The sequence below is a fragment of the Microcaecilia unicolor genome, chromosome 13, assembly GCF_901765095.1.
Source record: "Microcaecilia unicolor chromosome 13, aMicUni1.1, whole genome shotgun sequence".
NCBI lineage: Eukaryota > Metazoa > Chordata > Amphibia > Gymnophiona > Siphonopidae > Microcaecilia > Microcaecilia unicolor.
Genome location: NC_044043.1, coordinates 88,314,096 through 88,328,384, shown reverse-complemented (window position 1 = coordinate 88,328,384; position 14,289 = coordinate 88,314,096). Strand labels below are relative to the sequence as shown.

Sequence of the window (14,289 nt, the reverse complement as noted above, 5' to 3'; positions counted from 1 at the left end):
TCCTGCTGACAAGGGTGTAGTTGTGTGTGGGGGGGGGGGGGGGGGCATTGCGCCCCCACCCAATCCAGCTACCTGTTCGGTATCCCAACCTTGAGATCCAGTACAATGGCTGCCCTCCCGCTCCCTGTACCGCTGCCCTCCTTCAACTTTTCGGGCTGCCGGCAGCATCAGTGAAGTAAGAACACTGCCTTCGGCGGCCTGGAAGTTTTCCCTCTGTAACAATTTCCTGTCCTGAATAGGCGGGATGCTACAGCACCGGGAAAGTTTCCGGGACTGCTGGAGGCAGGGTGTGGCAAGGGGCAGGGTGGGGGTATGTGATGGGGCAGGGCAGGGTGTGACATGGGGGGGGGGCATGTGTCCTCTTTTTCCTTAGGGCAAATATGGTAACCCTAGTTATTTTGCCACCCCAATACTGCATTTCTACATCTAGAGCCTGAGTATTTCTAAGATCCAAACTGGGGAAAGGAGGGAAGTACTGGATAAGGAGAGAGGGAGAAAGAGCTGGGCTTTGGAGAAGGAAGAAAGTTGGTGATGTCTGGCTTAGGGAAGTGGGACGGGGAAATGTGCGCTCCCCTTGCTAGTTCATGTGAATTGAAAGGGGGCATAATGAGAGAAATTTCCCATTGTTGGCTAATTTTCAGTTTAAAAAAATTCTCTCTATATATCTTTTTAGCTGTTTACTAGTAAAAAAGGCCCGTTTCTTAACGCAATGAAACGGGCGCTAGCAATGTAATGAGTTCCTGCCATTAATGTTTCCACGGTTGTATTCTGAATATAATTGTTGTTTACATGTGTAAGATTTCTTTATATACAATATTTTTTGTGTAAACTGTGTTACAATGTGATAAGTTTTCCTTGTTCAGGCCCTTCAATCAGTTTAACAATCACATCAGAAGAGCTCCTTACTTGTGAGAATGCAACATAGTTGCCCATGTGAGAGACTGAGAGTGACAGTGTGTTTACAGACAGTGTAAGAGAGATACACAGAGTGATTGATTGAGTGTGTGTGTGTGATGTCTGTGTGTGTGTGTGTGTGTGTGTGTGTGTGAGTGACAAAGTGATTAAATGTTTGTCTTCCCTTCTGTTCTTGCCTCCACTGATGTTCGTACCTCCCTGTATACGATTGTTTGTTAGAGATTCAATCCACTCCACTTCCCTCCTCCAAGTTCCGTTCTGTCTGATTGGTTCTTCATTGACAGTGAGAGCCAATGAAACGCTGAACTACAGACTTACGAACCCTACACTGCCACAGTGCCACGGACTCAGCTTCAGAATGTTGGAGGTGCTTTTTATTATATAGGATATATCCTTTTGTCTTTTTTTTTTTTTTTGAATAACCATAATGAATACGTATGAGATGTATGCAAATGAATATGCTAATGTGCCACACCCCCCCCCAAATGAAACAGTCAAACTACGCCCATGCCCGCTGAATATCCCCTGTCAGCGGCTAGCAGCTGGCCGGTTATGTCGCGCAATATAACTGGGTAGGCAGGAAAATTCAGCGCCAGTAAAGCAGCCAAATGTGGCCGTGTGAATACCTGGAATATCTTTGACCAGTTTCAACTTAATCAGTCAGCGCTGAATATTGGTTTGGCAGATTAAGTTGAACTTGACCAAACCACCCCCCCCAAAAAAAAAAACAGATACTCAATGATGCCAGTCACTGGAAACGGCCCAGTACTGAATATCTGGGACTCAGCCCGGCTACCTCCCACAGTCTGAATATCGGCCCCTAAATATTTATCAATAAGCAATATGCAGACATTTCTCTCTTCAGTTAACTCAGCTCCTAGATTTTAAGATTTAATAAAGGAAGAAGTGAAATGGATTTGCTTTGTCACTCAGGATTTAAATTTTGGGTACATAAGTACATAAGTATTGCCATACTGGGACAGACCAAAGGTCCACCAAGCCCAGCATCCTGTTTCCAACAGTGGCCAATCCAGGTCACAAATACCTGGCAAGATCCCAAAAATGTACAAAACATTTATACTGCTTATCCCAGAAATAGTGAATTTTCTCCAAGTCCAATTTAATAATGGTCTGTGGACTCTTCCTTTAGGAAGCCGTCCAAACCTTTTTTAAACTTTGCTGTGCTAACAGCCTTTACCACGTTCTCTGGCAACGAATTCCAGAGTTTAATTACATGTTGAGTGAAGAAAAGGTTTCTCTGATTCATTTTAAATTTACTACTTTGTAGCTTCATCACATGCCCCCTAGTCCTGGTATTTTTGGAAAGCGTAAACAGAAGCTTCACGTCTACCTGTTCCACTCCACTCATTATTTTATAGACCTCTGTCATATCTCCCCTCAGCCGCTTTTTCTCCAAGCTGAAGAGCCCTAGCCGCTTCAGCCTTTCCTCATAGGGAAGTTGTCCCATCCCCTTTATCATTTTCGTTGCCCTTTTCTAATTCCACTATATCAGCTATAAATACAGGATATTTTTAACAACAGAACAGCAATCCAGTCCAAGAAAACAAATGAGATTTACCTGGTTAGTAATGACATCATTGTCACACTCATAGACACATCTTCCATATGGACCGGTCTTGAGGGCTTCAGTCACATTTTCTATATCACATGCAGTGTTGTTGCAGATAACATTCACTGGCCAACCAAGCTGACCCTACAAAAATAAACAGAGGCCACTTTTTTGTGTTGAGCATTACACATTATCATCATAGTATTTATGGATTGCTTAAGCATCACTTTGCAAAATAAGAGGACTATTTTGTGATTAAAAATTTTAGTGGGGGGGGTCTTTTACTCAGGGCCCTATTTACTAAGCCGCACTGTAGGCGCTCAAACCTTTTAGCACGTGCTTATACTAGAGAGACCCATAGGAATATAATGGGTGTCTCTATGGTTAGCGTTCACTAATTTTTAGTGCGTGCTAAAAAGTAACAGGGCCCCTAAGACAAGGTAGCATTTTTAGCTTGCGGTACGGCGTTTACCGTCAGCTGATTTCTACCGCAAGCTAAAAGCGCTACCATGGCTTAGTAAAAGACCTCCTTAAAGCACCTTCATCTCATCCTCATAGCAAAAGTTTTACATTTGCTGCATGACGCAGGACAGCTCTTAATGGCAAAAGAACTGATTTTATTTATTAGAATTTATTTACTCTTTTTGAAGGAATTCACTCAAGGCGGTGTACACGAGAATAAGTCAAATGTAAGCAACAGACAATTACAGCAGTAAAAATATTCAAACATAAGTACATAACATAAGTACATAAGTATTGCCATACTGGGAAAGACCAAAGGTCCATCAAGCCCAGCATCCTGTTTCCAACAGTGGCCAGTCCAGGTCACAAATACCCGGCAAGATCCCAAAAATGTACAAAACATTTTATACTGCTTATCCCAGAAAGAGTGGATTTTCCCCCAATCCATTAATAACATTTCCTTTAGGAAGCCGTCCAAACCTTTTTTTTAAAACTCTGCTAAGCTAACCGCCTTTACCACATTCTCTGGCAATACAAAGTACAGATAGTTTGCTACATTACATCAATATAATACGCAAAAAAATATTTTTAATAGACAGCATAGGATGTAAGCAAAGATGGAACATATAGATAGATACAGCGTTAACAGGAGTAATAAAATAAGGGAAGTAATTTAAAGAAAATTGTACTACTAACTTGACAAAAGATGCTTAGGAAGTCAGAAAGATGCCTGAATATTATCTCAGCTCAGGTAGAGTGGAGGAGTGGCCTAATGGTTAGAGCCGTAGGCTTTGATTGTGGTAACTGGGGTTCAATTCTCACTGCAGCTCCTTGTGACTCTGGGCAAGTCGCTTAACCCTCCATTGCCCCAGGTACAATAAGTACTTGTATCTACTATGTAAACCACTTTCAATGTAGTTGCAAAAACCACAGAAAGGCGGTATATCAAGTACCATTTCCCTTTCCCTATTTGAGACTCTACATAGAATGTTGCTATTATTCGAGATTCTGTTGCTACTATTTGAGATTCTACATGGAATGTTGCTAGTGGAGGAGTAGCTTAGTGGTTAGTGCAGTGGACTTTGATCCTGAGGAACTGGGTTCAATTCCCATTGCAGCTCCTTGTGACTCTGGGCAAGTCACTTAACCCTCTATTGCCCCAGGTACAAAAACTTAGATTATGAGCCCTATAGGGATAGAGAAAGTACCTGCATATAGGGGCCCTTTTACAAAAGTACATAAGGACCTAAGCGCGTCCAGCGTGTGTCAAATCAGCATTAGCGCCTATCACGTGCCCCGGGCGGTAATTCTGAATTTGACGCATGATGAAAACACGCGGTAGACAATATTTTCTATTTTCTACCATCTGGCGCTTACTCAGCGGTAAACGGCAGCGGACGCGCTCTGCATGCCTATCACCCGGGTAGCGTATTAGACCTTACTGCTAAGTTAATGGGTGGCGGTAAAGTCTCAGGCCCAAAATGGACATGTGGTGGTTTTTATTTTGCTGCAAGTTCATTTTCCGACCCCTTAAAAAAAAGGCCCTTTTTCTAGGATGCGGCAAACACTGGCCCCGCGCATGCCCAGAAGACACGCTTGCACTGCCGCAGACTACTTTTTACCATGGCTTAATAAAAAGGCCCCCTTAATGTGTACAGCGCTGCATATATCTAGTAGCGCTATAGAAATGATTAGTAGTAATTAGGATAAGCAAAATTCATCAGACTCTGCTCCAAGGTATCTGAAAGACGCTGTTTCTGTGTATCAGCCATCGAGGTCCTTGCGGTCTGAGAATGCGATGTTGTTGGTGACAAGAGATCTATTTTCTGCGAAGTGTGCTGGTTGTACTCGGAAGACAGGTTTTTCCATTGCTGATCCACAGGTTTGGAATACTTTACCTGGAACTTTAAGACTGTGTCGCACTATGACGCAGTTCCGTAAACTGTTGAAGACGCCCCTCTTTGTGAAAACATGGGGATGATATGTTAATTTCTTGATGGTTATAAGAAGAGTTTTCTGTTTATGATTTTGTTATGTGTGTTTTATTGTGAGCCACTTAACTGAAGTCAGCATAGACATTTTTAAATAAATATGATCCTACCTGAAAAAAAAAAAAAAAGATGTACGGGTCCCACTGAATAAATCCAAATAAAAAAAAGAGCAAGATTCATGGACTTTTCTCTACCTTTTCCTGTATACGGGCGTGAGATGCAGCAAAAAGGAAAAGCTGGAAATACGAGAGACAGAGAGAGGCCACCCACCTGTCCCTGAGAAAGAGCAGGAGGGATAGAGACAGACTCAAGGAAGGGAAATCCTAGACAAGGCCCAATATTTAAAGAATTAATGCTCTTAATTATGAGTTATGCTCCTAAAATGGCCTCTTTGAAAATCTACTCGGGCAGAGAGTGCATAAATTTATAATCAAAAGGGTAATATTCAAACCCATGGAGGTAAGTGGTTTATAAGCCACTTCCAGCCACAGGCTGACCTAACACCAGATAGTAACATGGAAGGGCATAATCGAATGGGGGCGCCCATCTCTAAGGATGGCCCTGTAAAGGGGCATTCCCGACCATATTATCGAAACAAGATGGGCGTCCATCTTTCGTTTCGATATTACGGTCGGGGACTCCCAAATCTCAATATTTGGGTCAACCTTAGAGATGGCTGCCCTTAGAGATGGCCGACCTTGGTTTTCGCCGATAATGGAATCCAAAGACGCCCAGCTCAAAAACGGCCAAATCCAAGCCATTTGGTCATGGGAGGAGCCAGCATTTGTAGTGCACTGGTACCCCTCACATGCCAGGACACCAACTGGGCACCCTAGGGGGCACTGCAGTGGACTTCAGAAATTGCTCCCAGGTACATAGCTGAGCCCCCCAACCCCCCCCCCCCCCCCAGGTCCACCTGCCTGAAGTACACTACATCCACTACAACTGCTCCAGGGACCTGTATACTGCTGCGATGGACCTGAGTATGGCATTTGAGGCTGGCAAAAAAGTATTTTTAACCTGTTTTTTATGGTGGGAGGGGGTTAGTGACCACTGGAAGAGTAAGGGGAGGTCATCCCCGATTCCCTCCGATGGTCATCTGCTCAGTTCGGGCATCTTTTCACGGCTTGGTCATGAAACAAAATGGACCAAGTAAAGTCAGCCCAGTGCTCGTCAGGGAAGCCCTTCTTTTTTTCCATTATCGGCCGAGAACGCCCATCTCCTAATCCCGCCCCAGTCCCGCCTTCGCTACCCTGCCGACACGCCCCCGTGAACTTTGGTCGTCCTCACGACGGAAAGCAGTCGAGGGTGTAAAAATATCGGCTTTCAATTATGCCGATTTGGGCAGCCTTGCGAGAAGGGCGCCCATTTCCCGATTTGTGTCGAAAGATGGGCGCCCTTCTCTTTCAAAAATAAGCGTGATAGTAACATAGTAAATGACGGCAGATAAAGACCTGTACGGTCCATCCAGTCTGCCCAACAAGATAAACTCATTGTACATGGTATGTGATACTTTATATCCATACCCATCAATCCTGGGGCATGTGCAGCTCCTGGTACTGAATAGCCGGATATGTCCGTTGACCTGAAAGTTAACTGGGCGTTGGCCAATATTCAGACTTGGCACATAAAGTTAGAACAGCTGTTTTGCTGTCCTAACTTTATGCCGTTACTTAGCAGACTGACTATCATTGCTAATGGCTAAGTTGCTCAATTTCACTTAAAGGAGCGTGCAGGACGTGCAGAGGAAGAAAGAGCTGGGGAGGGAACGTGGCGGCCCGGAGCTGGAGAAGGCTTCAGATGGTGGGGGTTGGGGACCCCCCACCAGCCAAGGTATTTGCTGCTGTGGGGTGCCGCAGGGCGGCGGCGAGGTGGTGGGGAGAGCAACAAGTCGGTAGTGGGGGGGGGGGGGGGGGGGGGGCGGCAGACTAAAATGCCCCCCCACCTCGGGCTCTGGTCCCCTCCCACCCCGATATCTGGCTACACCCCTGATTTGAACCCCATTGTTCTTTGCTTAATGGGTCAGTGTGCCACACAGCCAAGATATTAAAGAGTTTTCAGAGGATTTGCCACACTGCATTGCCGGCTGCACAAATTTTAAAACATTCTCTCTTTTCTTGCTTGCACGCCCAATTTTCTTTTAAAAAACAGTAGGAAAGTGGGTCACTTTTACATAAGACTGCATGAAGCAGCTGTCAGGACTCATCCCCCCCCCCCCCCCCCCCCCCCCCCCCCCCCCCGGAACACGATGGAGACGCACACTGATCTGATCCCTTTAGCAGTTGCGCAGTGAGTGCCTCTCCCCAGATCTACAGGCAGAAGGCCAGGGCTTTTGTCTGGGACCCTTCACAATCTTTGCCCCCTTTGTTCTCCCAGTCCTCCTCCCTTTCAAACTCCGTTTGTCTTGTGTGTTGCATTAGGGAGATTGGCAGGGCTTTAGCGAGCAGATGGCCATCTTTATGGGGCCTGTAAAAACATTTGACAAAGACAGCCCTAGTCAGCTGACCTACACATTCTGTGGTACATAATGAGATTTGCACCTCCCCAGCTGCATGGCGACAGATGTGCTCTCAGCCCTTTGTCATCTCACCCTTGCTTGTAAGTTGTGTTGCTGTGTCTTTATTTTGATGTTATGCAATATTAGAGAACTATGTTTTCAGAAAGTACATAAGTATTGCCATACTGGGATAGACCAAAGGTCCATCAAGCCCAGCATCCTGTTTCCAACAGTGGCCAATCCAGATCACAAATACCTGGCAAGATCCCAAAAAAGTACAAAACATTTTATGCTGCTTATCCCAGAAATGGTGAATTTTCTCCAAGTCCAATTTACTAATGGTCTATGGACTTTTCCTTTAGGAAGCCGCCCAAACCTTTTTTTAAACTCTGCTAAGCTAACCGCCGTTACCACATTTTCTGTCAATCAATTCCAGAGTTGAATTACACGTTGAGTGAAGAAACATTTTCTCCAATTCGTTTTAAATTTACTACTTTGTAGCTTCATTGCAAGCCCCCTAGTCCTAGTATCTTTGGAAAGTGTAAACAGACGCTTCACTTTCTTAGGTACCTGTAACATACCTGAAGGAGAAAGGCCATTCAGGAACACAAATGACTACAGTTTATTTATTTATTTATTTTTACGTATTGGGATTTATTAACCGCCTTTATGAAGAGATTCACCCAAGGCGGTGTACAGTTTAACATAAAACTTACAATTTTGTTTTATTTTACTTCTATTGATTACCTTTAAAGTGGACTAACACGGCTACCACATCACTCTACTCAAGACATTACATGAAATTACTCTACCATATTTATCAGCAAAATGGTGGAACACTTTACCAACTCAAATAAGGGATCATCTCCTGCTACTGAATGTTTTCCAAGACTTTGAAAACTTATTTGTTTTCAAAATATGTATTCAGCACCCTCTCTGTTCCTTTTCCTTGGCTTCAGATCCTGTGTACTCGCACAGCCCTCGGGCACCGCCAGATTTCTGGCACCGCGCCCAGCTCAGCTCCTCTACTCTCCCACTTCCATGGCAGCACAAACCGATCCCTCATAAGCACCCTGCTCGTGTGATAGGTCTCAACACACCACAGCTCAGCATCCTCCCCTAACTCTCAGCTCAGGAGGAGGACAGCAGCAGTCGAGCCCTAACACAGCACTCATGTCCTGTACACACACACACACAGAAGGGGGAGGGGAGGGTGCGCTTCATCACAGTCATAAAACAGGAATCGAACAGATCCTCTTGCCAGGAGCTTTTGGATTTGGGTGTGGGTGTGTTGGTTATATGGGAATTGGGGGGAGAAAGGGGCAGGGATGGGAGTTTTTTTGGTTGGGGTGGTGGAGGGGGGGGGGGGTTGTGGTCGCTCTGCACTACTGCTGGATCAGTGTTGGAGGGTTTTCTGCTATGGACCTCCGGGGGTGCTCGTCAAGGACGTCCTTGTTAGGCACTTTAGAAGGACGTCCCTGACAGCAGGACGGGCTTTTTTTCAAGGGTGCTCAATTATGCCCCTCCTCCATGTCTCTCTCAGCCAATCACAGCGTGTTTAGCTGACACCAGTGACAGCTAAACGCGCTGTGATTGGCTGAGAGAGACCTGGAGGAGGGAGCTGTGCCTTCTTCTTGGATCCCGGACTAGAGCGATCTCTCCTGTTACAGCAGCCGCTGACAGGCTGAAAGTTCTGGGCAGCGGACTGGATGACACACGGAGGGAGGGAGGGGGCGAGCCAGGACACCGGGGCCAGGAGGAAGGGAGGGATCAAGCGAGAGAAAGAGACCATCACAGACGGGGAGGGAGCGGGGCAAGGAGTAGTCACAGAGATGCACAGGCAGGAAACCAGAGACGGTGCTGGAGGGCAGCTAAGCCCTTGTGCAGCAGGATCGGACATGCGTTTTTTTTTTTTGAGTGAAGGACATCCATAAAGGACGTGCTTGGCTGCTCTGCGCATGCTCAACCGACCAACTGTTTACCGATGGAATAGAGAATGCAAGTGAGCTACAACGAGCAGCTCATTTGCATTCCTTTTCCTTGATGCATGCCCGTTCCTTACCGATTCGCTAAGGGAATCGGTAAGGGAAGGGCTTTAACGATTTTTTAGTGCATCTCCCCCACTGTGTGAGTGCTTGCCAACACGGTTAAGGTGCATTACTGGGTAAATCGATCCGTCTGTGCCATACAATAACACACAACTGTAGCCTGATGGCTCTTTATCCAAGTGTCAAACCGATGCAGCATCTCAAGAAATCATGGACTAGCTCTGTCAATTTCTGAGAAGGTAATAAATAAATTGCAAGCTTATTAGGTTCAGCTGCTAATTAATGCTAAATACAGCGAAGGGTTATGCAACGAACATGATGAATCAACTAAACCTGTATACCTGGGAACGTTTGAAAGCTCAGGAGAGTGAGAGGTGATGGAGTTTGATTAGAAGTTGGCGTTCAACCACACCCAATTCCCCTGAAGAAGCTCTATGTGAAACGGGACCCCGCAGGGATTTTTGAATTTAAGTGTGCTTTTTTTTATGACGCAATTGAGTAAAATAATTGACAAATTCTAAATATTGAAAAGAAAAAAGTGTAAAAACAAAATATTTTTGATACAGATTTGAATAAAGTTCAATTATTGGATTTTTGGAGGGTTGTTGACCTTCAGGAAGCAAGTGAAATCTTGGCTCTTCAACCAGACTTTTAATCAAAGAAAAAACTAACTTGTTAGTCTCACTCTCACACACAAGGAGTGACAGGGGCTGCACATACTGCAGAAGGACATATTTATACACTCCTACCCTAGCTGAGATAATATTTAACCATCTCTAACCTCATGTGCACCTTTCTTTAAATTAGTCGCTTTACTTTCTAACTCTCTTCCCTAACTACAGTGGTGGAAATAAGTATTTGATCCCTTGCTGATTTTGTAAGTTTGCCCACTGACAAAGACATGAGCAGCCCATAATTGAAGGGTAGGTTATTGGTAACAGTGAGAGATAGCACATCACAAATTAAATCCGGAAAATCACATTGTGGAAAGTATATGAATTTATTTGCATTCTGCAGAGGGAAATAAGTATTTAATCCCTCTGGCAAACAAGACCTAATACTTGGTGGCAAAACCCTTGTTGGCAAGCACAGCGGTCAGACGTCTTCTGTAGTTGATGATGAGGTTTGCACACATGTCAGGAGGAATTTTGGTCCACTCCTCTTTGCAGATCATCTCTAAATCATTAAGAGTTCTGGGCTGTCGCTTGGCAACTCGCAGCTTCAGCTCCCTCCATAAGTTTTCAATGGGATTAAGGTCTGGTGACTGGCTAGGCCACTCCATGACCCTAATGTGCTTCTTCCTGAGCCACTCCTTTGTTGCCTTGGCTGTATGTTTTGGGTCATTGTCGTGCTGGAAGACCCAGCCACGACCCATTTTTAAGGCCCTGGCGGAGGGAAGGAGGTTGTCACTCAGAATTGTACGGTACATGGCCCCATCCATTCTCCCATTGATGCGGTGAAGTAGTCCTGTGCCCTTAGCAGAGAAACACCCCCAAAACATAACATTTCCACCTCCATGCTTGACAGTGGGGACGGTGTTCTTTGGGTCATAGGCAGCATTTCTCTTCCTCCAAACACGGCGAGTTGAGTTCATGCCAAAGAGCTCAATTTTTGTCTCATCTGACCACAGCACCTTCTCCCAATCACTCTCGGCATCATCCAGGTGTTCACTGGCAAACTTCAGACGGGCCGTCACATGTGCCTTCCGGAGCAGGGGGACCTTGCGGGCACTGCAGGATTGCAATCCGTTATGTCGTAATGTGTTACCAATGGTTTTCGTGGTGACAGTGGTCCCAGCTGCCTTGAGATCATTGACAAGTTCCCCCCTTGTAGTTGTAGGCTGATTTCTAACCTTCCTCATGATCAAGGATACCCCACGAGGTGAGATTTTGCGTGGAGCCCCAGATCTTTGTCGATTGACAGTCATTTTGTACTTCTTCCATTTTCTTACTATGGCACTAACAGTTGTCTCCTTCTCGCCCAGCGTCTTACTGATGGTTTTGTAGCCCATTCCAGCCTTGTGCAGGTGTATGATCTTGTCCCTGACATCCTTAGACAGCTCCTTGCTCTTGGCCATTTTGTAGAGGTTAGAGTCTGACTGATTCACTGAGTCTGTGGACAGGTGTCTTTCACACAGGTGACCATTGCCGACAGCTGTCTGTCATGCAGGTAACGAGTTGATTTGGAGCATCTACCTGGTCTGTAGGGGCCAGATCTCTTACTGGTTGGTGGGGGATCAAATACTTATTTCCCTCTGCAGAATGCAAATAAATTCATATACTTTCCACAATGTGATTTTCCGGATTTAATTTGTGATGTGCTATCTCTCACTGTTACCAATAACCTACCCTTCAATTATGGGCTGCTCATGTCTTTGTCAGTGGGCAAACTTACAAAATCAGCAAGGGATCAAATACTTATTTCCACCACTGTATATGTTCCATCTTTGCCTATAACCCGCACTGTCAATTAAAATGGTCTATTATGTATTGCGTTGACACTGTAAGTAGTATACTATGCCATACTTTGTATTGTTATTGAATATTTTTACTGCTGTAATTGTCGATTGCTCTTGTTTGATTTATTCTTATTGTATACTGTTGAAGGAATAAATACATACAAATTATTGTCTGCAAGGTGCTATGTTTGCAAAGAATGCTTAAGTACCACAGACTGACTCCATATGTTCTCCATGTATAAATATTTTTTTGCAGTGTTCATATATATCCACAATTCTAATTGAATGTTTGTGGCCTGATCATTCTCAAATTGGCTTGGATTGGGGGGGGGGGGGGGGATATGAGAAGATGTGAGAACATTTTCTCTTCCCCCATCCAATCACATATATATATCAGGGGTGTAGCTAGGTGGGGCCACGGTGGCATGGTCCCCCACAGATTTAGCCCTGGCCCCCCTGCTTTCACTCCCCCCGCTGCCATCAGGTACCTTTGCTTACGGGGGTCCCCAACCCCCGCCAGCTGAAGTCCTCTTCAGTGCCGGTCTCCGGAGCGTTGCTGATCTGGATTCTGTTTCTGTGAGTCCTGACGTCCTGCACGTAGGAACGTGCAGGACGTCAGGACTCACAGAAACAAAATCCAGATCAGCGAACGCGCCGGACTCGGAGACCAGCGCCCAAGGGCACTTTGGCTGTTGGGGGTTGGGAACCCCCCTGCCAGAAAAGGTATATGGCAGTGGCGGGTTGGCGGTGGCGGGGGGGGGGGGAGGTCAAAAGGGACGTGGGAGGGGCGGCGCCAGGGGGGCTAAAATGTGCCCTCTCACCTCGGGCTCTGGACCCCCCCTCCCGCCGAAGTCTGGCTACGCCCCTGATATATATACACTCTTCTGTCCCTCACACGCTCTCTCTTCTTTTCACCCCAGCACGTTTCCTTTTCCTGCCTCCAGGCCCAACCCTCTCATCCGTTTAGCGACTGTCCCCACACAGCCACCTCCTCCTCCAACTCTTCCTTCTAGTCCACACAGGCTGCCACTATCCCCCCCGACGCTTTCTGACGCTTCCAAAGAGACCCATTACTTTATACTAATTCTTGGAGTCTCCCACTGAAATATGGCAAATTCCCAGGTATGTTCAACGTAAACAAGGCCAGTGTAGGTCCTTCATCTCTGTGAACACACAGTTAAGCTCTGGAACTCTTTGCCAGAGGATGTGGTAACGGCGGTTAGCATATCTGGGTTTTAAAAAAGTTTGGACAAGTTCCTGGAGGAAAAATCCATAGTCTGCTATTGAGACAGACATGGGGAAGCAACTGCTTGCCCTGGGGTTTGTAGTATGGAATGTTGCTAACCTGAGATTCTGCATGGAATCTTGTCACTCTTTAGGATTCCAGAATCTTGCTATTCTTTGGGGCTCTACATAGAATGTCGCTACTCTTTGAGATTCTGCATGGAATCTTGTCACTCTTTAGGATTCCAGAATCTTGCAATTCTTTGGGGTTCTACATGGAATGTTGCTGCTATTTGGGTTTCTGCCAGGTACTTGGCCATTGTTTGGAAACCAGGATACTGGGCTAGATGGACCATTGGTCTGAACCAGCATGGTTACTCTTATGTTCTTGATATTCCGTGCCAATACTCGGATGGGTGCCAGCGCTGAATTTGTGGGCCTAATTCTACCCATGGCAATTACAGCTGTCAGAGGGCCTTTTTCTTCACATCACCTTCCCTCTGGAATTCACCTCCTGACTCTCTCTCTCTGAATAGAGGAAACATTTCCCAAATATTGGACTGGCCTTAAAGACTGACCTTTTTGTGCAAGACTATCCAGACCTCTGCTTAGATGACCAGACTGTTATATAGATGACCATTTTGCTCATTATGGCAGCCCAGAGACAGATAACCATTCTCTACATAAATGCTTCTGTTTTTAATCTCTTCTACTTTCTTTCTCTGTTCTGTCATTTTAATTGACGCTGTTCTATCATTTTAATTGACGCTCCTTTCTGGTTTTTAAATAATCCACTGCTCATTTCTAGGATACTTCTTGTCTGCACCGGTTGTCGTTAAAGTACATGCCATTTCCCTTGACAAAGCGTCAGATAGCGAAACAGGCTCCTGTCGGGTTGGTATTGATACTGGAGACATAACTATACGCTGACAAGTAAAACCCTGGAAGCGCAAGAGTCATAAAAGCATTTAAATTTGAAGGACAACGAAGAGGCTTGCAGCTTCCAGCGATATTGAGATAAGTCAATTATTTTGCATAACAACCAAGTTTACTGCAGCAGCTACAGTTTTCTGAACTTTTAGAACTTTTAATAGTAGTGCACTGAGATGGACAGAGAAGTGGTG

The 14,289-nt window shown here is 45.5% G+C and overlaps 1 protein-coding gene across 1 annotated transcript in view; it reads right to left on the bottom strand.

Moving 5' to 3' along the window:
- LOC115482595 overlaps nt 1-14,289 on the bottom strand; it is a 175,050-nt gene that overhangs the window by 90,155 nt on the left and 70,606 nt on the right. Inside the window, exon 12 of the mRNA XM_030222503.1 lies at nt 2,495-2,629. Within this exon, the coding sequence (XP_030078363.1) occupies nt 2,495-2,629 (135 nt within the window). The remainder of the gene's footprint in view (nt 1-2,494; nt 2,630-14,289) is intronic.